General features: G+C 43.6%; 1 protein-coding gene across 1 annotated transcript; it reads left to right on the forward strand.

Annotated features, from left to right (window-relative positions):
• Positions 1 to 847: 847 nt before the first annotated feature.
• Positions 848 to 6831, forward strand: ICMT (isoprenylcysteine carboxyl methyltransferase). Its single transcript, XM_044996283.1, has 5 exons — positions 848 to 1288; positions 1473 to 1561; positions 2317 to 2486; positions 3734 to 3951; positions 4938 to 6831. Exons 1-5 carry the CDS (start codon positions 1076 to 1078, stop codon positions 5118 to 5120), a joined length of 873 nt encoding a protein of 290 aa, XP_044852218.1. The 5' UTR covers positions 848 to 1075; the 3' UTR covers positions 5121 to 6831.
• Positions 6832 to 7099: the final 268 nt, after the last annotated feature.

Below are 7099 nucleotides of genomic sequence, written 5' to 3' on the forward strand. Positions count from 1 at the left end.
CTTTCAGCAAAAAAGAAACTAGGATCTCAAATCGCTAACGATGTAGAGGCAGATACTGAAATCAATGCTCTCTGCAAGAGTTCAGCAGCACACACTGTAAACGTACATTCTCTAACTTGCTTTGCAGTCATGGGCTTCTTTTGACTAGTGCACATGCCCCCTCTAGCGTCCACGATACAACGTGGTTACAAAAACATGAATCAAGGTACAAGCCATTCGGGCAATCACAATCCAATGACACAACCCCAGTCAACACACAGGGCTTTTATTTATTGCTGTCTGGAGCATGTACAGCTCCACAGACCTCCCCTCTTGCAGCAGGAATTTCGAGTAAGACCAGTGTGGTATTCCAGCTTCTTCTGCTTGGCAGTCTAACCCACCGCTTCTGCAGCAGAAGAGCACTTCTGTGTCACAGACATTTTAGAAAAACAATGGGCCGAATGCTAATTTCACCTGTAAATCTCAAGTAACTTCTTTGTGTAAATCCACAGTGACCCCACTGAAGTTCTGTACAGAATGAGTATAAATGTAGGGTGACCAGACAGCAAATGTGAAAAATCAGGACAGGAGTGGGGGGTAATAGGAGCCTATATTAGAAACAGACCCAAAAATCGGGACTGTCCCTATAAAATCGGGACACCTGGTCACCCTAGTATAAATGAGATGCTCATTCAGGATCCTATTCATAAGGGCAGAGCTTCTAATGAAAAAAGAGCAGGAGCACTTGTGGCACCTTAGAGACTAACACAGTTATTAATGAGCAATTAGTCAAGAGTCTTTGTATAAAAACTAGTCTCACTCTGGTGACCTGCAGCTAAATTCCTCCCTGCGTCTTCCACGCCACAGGGGGCGCTGCTCTGCCGCTCCCGGACCCTTCTGCACTGTTATGACCAACCCATTCGGAGTCCCGCCCCCTACGGCCGCGAGCTTGCTGGGGGACTCTCGCGAGATTTGAGTTCTTCCCAGGCGCAGCCTCGCGAGATTGGGCCCGTCAAAGCTCGTCTCGCGAGACTTGCGACGGAAGGCGGGCCGCCGGGGGGACACTCTCGCGGTGCTTGGCGGCCCAGCCGCCGTCATGGCCGCCGCGGAGGGGCGCTTGGTGCCGGAGGGCCGGGCCAGCCTGGCCGCCTTCCTGCTCGGGGCGTCGGTGGCGGCGCTGCCGCTGCTGCTCTCGGCGCCCCCCGCGCTGCTGGCCGGGCCCGGGCTCCAGGGCCGCGCGGCGCTGGCGCTGCACGTGGCGGGGATCAACGCGCTGCTGCTGCTGCTCTACCGGCCGCCGCTCTACCAGGTGCGGGGCGGGCCCGGGGCCGGGGGCGGGGTCTCGCTGGGGGCGCGCGGGGGCCGGGGCGGGTCCCGCTGCTCCCGGCCAGGTGGGGGGCGGGCGGGCGGCCGGGTGGGTCCCCCCGGCCCGGGGGCCCCGCGGAGCCGGAGCGGGGCAGTTCCAGCTGTGTGTGTTTCGTGTTCCGCCTCAGATCGCGGTCCGGGCCTGCCTCCTGGGCTTCGCCTGCGGGTGCGGCTTGCTGCTGAGTTTCGGACACTCCTCCTGGGAGCACTTCGGCTGGTAAGAGGACGCGGCGCGCAGGGGGGCGAGAGGGGGGAGCCCCGTGGGCGGCTGAGCTCGGGGGGGTCCGAACACGGTTGCTGTGCGGAGCCGCAGGGCCGGTCTCAGGCCTGTTCCTGTGAGGCAGGTGCCTGCCTCAGAAAACCGGCACAGTTGCCACTGAACTTTGGTCTGAGAAGACCGCCAAAGATTGGATGGGTCATGCACCCCGAATTCCCCTCCTGGCCTTTGCAGCCATGTTCCTCCCAGTGAAGGGTGAGGGGCGCTACAAGTGAAACATGTGCAGTCCAACCAATGGCCACGAGGTGAGAGGTTTGGTATCCTGTTGCTAGTAATTAAAGATGGGGAAAAATAATAATTGGTTATCTAGTTGATACCCCTGGCATTGCAGGATTGGTTGGCATTGTAGAATTATTACAGTCTCTACCTGCTGCTCTGGTCTGCTTGACTTGCTATTAGATATAATTGTATTACCAATCCCTTGAAGCATCCAGTCCCTCTTAAATGAAAGTCTTAAGTTTTGTTTTTAATATATATGTCTACATAACCTTATACAAATGACATGTTTGTTCTTAACATACTTGAATAAATAGTGGAGAATAAGAGTTGCAGAATTCTAGTTATGCTGCTGTGAACAGTCAGAGTACCATGGACTTCAGAACATAGGATTCCAGAAATAAACACAGCAAAACATAACTGGACTTTTAAAATACATTAAGTTCAGCTTAAATTCGGGGGGGTTTCTTCTTTTCTAGGTATATGTGTTCCTTGTCACTGTTCCATTATTCTGAATATTTGGTGACAGCGATCAATAATCCCAGAAGTTTGTCCTTGGACTCTTTCCTCCTAAACCACAGTTTTGAGTATACTCTAGCTGCTCTCTCTTCTTGGATAGAATTCACAGTTGAAAAAATCATTTATCCAGGTCAGTAGCTTTATTCGAGGTTTCTGAGTAAGTTTTTAAAGAGAATAGCAATTGCCCATGGGTAAAAATATAGGCTGTATTTCACATGAGGGGACTTCATAGGCAGCACATTTTAAGCAATTCATAAAGGGAGAGAAATTCCTAGGATGAAATTATTCTCATGCATATGTCAGGTGAAGTCCTGACCCTGCTGAAGTCAATGGGTTTTCTGCCACTGACTGCCACTGACTTAAACAGCACCAGCATTTTCATGCCTTGTGTATAGGTATTTAAATACCAGTGTGTTGGTATTTAAATACATTTTATGAGGGATTCTAATAAAGCATGGTAAAAGATGAAACCTGGCACTTACACTGTTAGGCTTGATTAGTCACATCTAGTTATTCTGTGTCAGGGTGTCTAAAGGAGAGGAGATTTGATGAGCGTGTACTGACAGTTATCTTATTCCCAAACACTTTGCATGCTGTGTTGACTCTTGAAATTGAGGATAGTTTTTAGGCAATCTGGAATACCAGTGAATGTTTGGCATTCTGCTAAAAAGAGTTTGAAGAGATCTCTTGCTGACTGGATTTTGTTAGTGCTCAAGCAAGATTCATGTTACCAACAATATCAATTATTTTGGGATTCTTTGTCTTTTTAGACAAACTTTTTTAAACCAGTTTTCTGGCATGGGAGAAGTATTTATGGCTCTCCACTGCCAGTATCCTATGTCAGACCAGAGAGTGTTGGATATTGGTGGGGAAAGTCTGGTAGAGTGCATTTGCTTTTCTCTAAAGACTGAGCACATCAACTTAACCCCATCCAACTTGTGAAACAAGAAGAGACAGTGGTCAGTTCCAGGGTTAGATTCTCTTTGTAGCTGTGTGTTCTGACCACTCTACCTTTGCATTTAGATCCACCTGGAAGAGTTAAGACACACTGCTGCCTTGTCAGTATAGCTGGTGAAGAGTAAATAGTGTATCAGACTTCTGTTCAAATGTTTTGTTTAATTTTTATAGACTAAAATTGTACAACACACACTGCATTTGTTATATACTGTCTTAAAACAAAAAGACCATGCACACCAATCTCTCAGGGATAGTATATAACAACTTCAGGGCTTTGAGCTGGATGCATCGGGTTAGGTTAATTAATTTTGAAGATGCTCTCTCCCTACCCTAGACCTCTAACCCTAAATTTCCCTTTTTACCTGCAATAAAATAGTGAACTTTTAAAACATGTTGTGACCAGTACTTATTCACTTGCAGAAATGAAGCAAATCACCTGGCTCAGTACAGTAGGGTTATTGATGGTGATCTTTGGGGATTGTCTGAGGAAAGCTGCCATGCTCACAGCTGGCTCCAACTTCAACCATATTGTTCAGAATGAGAAATCGGATACTCATACTTTGGTGACAAGTGGGGTGTATGGGTGGTTCCGGCACCCGTCTTACGTGGGATGGTTTTACTGGAGTATTGGAACACAGGTATTGTATAAAATACACTTAGCTATCTTGATCTTCTTCTAGGTTTTCTTAATGCTGCCCAGAGCCTGTACCTAATTTATTTAGCAAATGATCAACTGTAGGAGTCCCTGGTATGGATTTTGACACGTTCTGTCTTCCACCAGCACACTTTTAGCTGAGTCATGAAACTGCTGTCCTCTGAACTCTCCTTCATGTGTGATGTCTGGGAAGACCATATCTCCTTAATTTTCTATATGAAATAAGCAGAGGCAGTGGAGCATGGGTTTGAGCTGGAACACTTTCAGAGGTTCAAGGTGTGATCTGCTGCTAGCCATTGGACCTTAAAGCTTCCAGGGTGTGTCCAGACCTCCCTTTCATCTTTACTTCCAAAGTGTCTTCCAGTAAGCCATCAGACTTGCCTTATTCTTATTGAATATTAGTATTGTACAGGACTGACTAGTAAAATTAACCTGTTTAGTGTACATAAAACCCAGGTCAAATACTTGAAACCAACTACAGTACTTTTGTAACTTAAAATGTCAGTATATTAGATATTGTAATTAGTTTATAACAAACCTAGAGTATCATATATATAAATCTTGTAGTTGTATGAGCAGTGATGGTGTTTGTTGTTATCTTTTAAAGAAAAATTGTAAATATGCAAAGCCACATATGCATAAGCCTTACAAGCCTGAATTCTCTTAGCAGCAGCACACTCTTTGGGTCTGCTATTACAATAGAAAGAAATGTCGGTGCTCTTTCTTCATCATAACTATTTTGTCATACTTGGTCTAGAATGCAGAGATATGATTCTTATCAAGAACAAAATTCTAAAAAAATTGTTTTTGGAGAATGGGGACCTTTTTAAGCCTTACTGCAGATATACACTTTGTGGACAACTAATGAAACTTCATTTGTTTTTCAAACAACCAACCAAAAATCTTTCCTGGGGTGAACAGAGTTTTGCAAGGCTGAATTGGACTGTAACCACTTGTGTCCTCTTACAGGTCTTACTCTGTAATCCCGTCTGTGTTGTTGGCTACACTTTAGCATCCTGGAGATTCTTCAGAGAGCGAATAGAAGAGGAGGAGTTTACGTTAATTCACTTCTTTGGAGCGGAGTACCTGGAGTATAAAAAGAAAGTGCCATCAGGTCTGCCTTTTATCAAGGGAGTTAAAGTGGAACTGTAACACGTGAAAAATCAGACTCCCTGAGCGAACATCCAGCTCCAGGCATCATATGGAAAGGAACTATGCATAGCACTATATCGTGACACGTTTAGGAGTAGCCAGTCTTTGTTTACGGATCATCCATTGGAAACTCATTAAAGGCTAGGCAGCTGGAACACCTTGCACATAAACTAGAAGCTCAGTCAAGATAGGAGTCCTTCCTAGATGCATAGAGGGATCTTCTGGATTATTTAATCTATAGTGATCCTAAAATGAAGCATAATGCTTGTGAAAAGATGGCTCACTCTACCTACAACAGCTGAGTTGTACTGAAACATGTTAACAGATTCTGTTGAAGAACGAGCTATGCACTTCCTAGTAACAACCATTGCACTAGAAGGGTGCTGGTTGGAAGATCATATTTCTCTGGTGAAACTTTTAAAATTAAAGCTTTTTGCCCTTAAAAAAGCTAAACAGCACAGCTTTAACCTCTCTGGACCTGACTCCACAGGTCTGCAGTGTGTGGAACTCCCACTGAAGTCAGTGTGGTAATATCCTGTTTGGAGGGCTTTCAGAACCCCGCCCCTTTTATTTCTGTCTTTTTTTTAAATGCATGAATTTACATACTGTTTTGGGGATATGCTTACCTGAAAGACTGGCAGTGCGGCACAAAGCACTGTCTCCTAATATAATGTTAATAGGGGGCTCTTTCAATATTCAAACTTTCTTAAATCACAAATAATCTTTCATTAAACACCATGAAAGCTCAGATTGAAAACTTAACTCAGTTGTTGTGTCCCATCAGTTACCTAGTGCCATGAATTTAAGTTTCATCATTTTGTCATTTTTCCATAGTCCTCATGGCAAGAGTCTGTCCTGTCAAATGGTAAACTTGCTTCTGTAAAACACAGTCTTCAAAATCATGCTGCATTGTATCCTATTTAAATAACTTTAGTTGATAGCTCTTTCTCTACTCCTAGTTCACTCATGAAAATAAGTTTAATTCAGAGAAATTACAGGTTTGTTCCTGTTTTTGTGAAATGCAGAGAAAACAATAGCAGGCAGACTTGCAGTAGGCCTTAGGTAGTAAGATCCTTGCCTGGTTCTAGAATGCGTCTTGGATGTTTCATCTGTACGAGAAACACTTCCAGAAAATATGCTAATGCAGGGAAATATTTTTCTGATTAACTGATATTCTAAATATTCCCCATTCTGGAAATTATTTGTATTCAGTTTTTGTGGTATAATTTATTTCTGTTACTATATACCAAAGAAGTTCACTATTTCCTTGATTCTAGATAGACTCTTGCTGGAATGAGAATTGTATGCTGGCAAGTAATGGCTTGGCTTGAAGTATTCCTTTCATTAAGGTGCTGTAACATAGTTCAGGAAATAGAGCACTGGAAGAAGCTGCTTTTGTAAAGATGTTGCCAACTTCTGTTGGGTTGTAATTTAGTAAAGTTCTTTTGTGGTGCTGATGACTATATCAGTAATTTGGAATGTTTAAGTTTACAATTGAAATACTACTGGGAACACACTTTGATATTAAAATGAGGCATGTACCAAGCAAGTTGGAAGTCAAATTCCTATAGACCTGCATAGGAAGGGATGTAAGGACAAATTGTTAATCTCTTCTCTCTTCCATCATGTGAAAGCCTTTTCCTACCCAAGTTATGCCTTCAAATTCCAGGGCACCTGCTGCATTGAATTCCAGTTAAAATACCCACTGTTACATTCAGTAGGAGATTTAATGTATTTGTTGCTTGAAGAAAAGGATATGAAACTTCAGCAGGGCTGTATTTGGTTAATGTTGTCTTTCCTCTGCATAATGATTTGTAAGGACTTGATTCCTGTTTAGATTGCTTTTCCTTTGCAATAGAAGTGCCTCCAATGTACTTCTGAAAGAGAGTTATAAATTTTGCTATCTGTCTGTAGCCAACATACCTCAGAAGAAATCTCAAACCAGTTAAAATCTTAATACAAACAACGATTCTTAACTG

The sequence above is a fragment of the Mauremys mutica genome, chromosome 21, assembly GCF_020497125.1.
Source record: "Mauremys mutica isolate MM-2020 ecotype Southern chromosome 21, ASM2049712v1, whole genome shotgun sequence".
NCBI classification, from domain to species: domain Eukaryota; kingdom Metazoa; phylum Chordata; order Testudines; family Geoemydidae; genus Mauremys; species Mauremys mutica.

Bases quoted from the DNA above. Each gene is read 5' to 3' on its own strand.
- ICMT (XM_044996283.1), top strand. From the start codon at position 1,076: ATGGCCGCCGCGGAGGGGCGCTTGGTGCCGGAGGGCCGGGCCAGCCTG. The intron at 1,562-2,316 runs GTAAGAGGACGC...CTTCTTTTCTAG, and splicing joins TCCTGGGAGCACTTCGGCTG to GTATATGTGTTCCTTGTCAC. The intron at 3,952-4,937 runs GTATTGTATAAA...GTCCTCTTACAG, and splicing joins ACTGGAGTATTGGAACACAG to GTCTTACTCTGTAATCCCGT.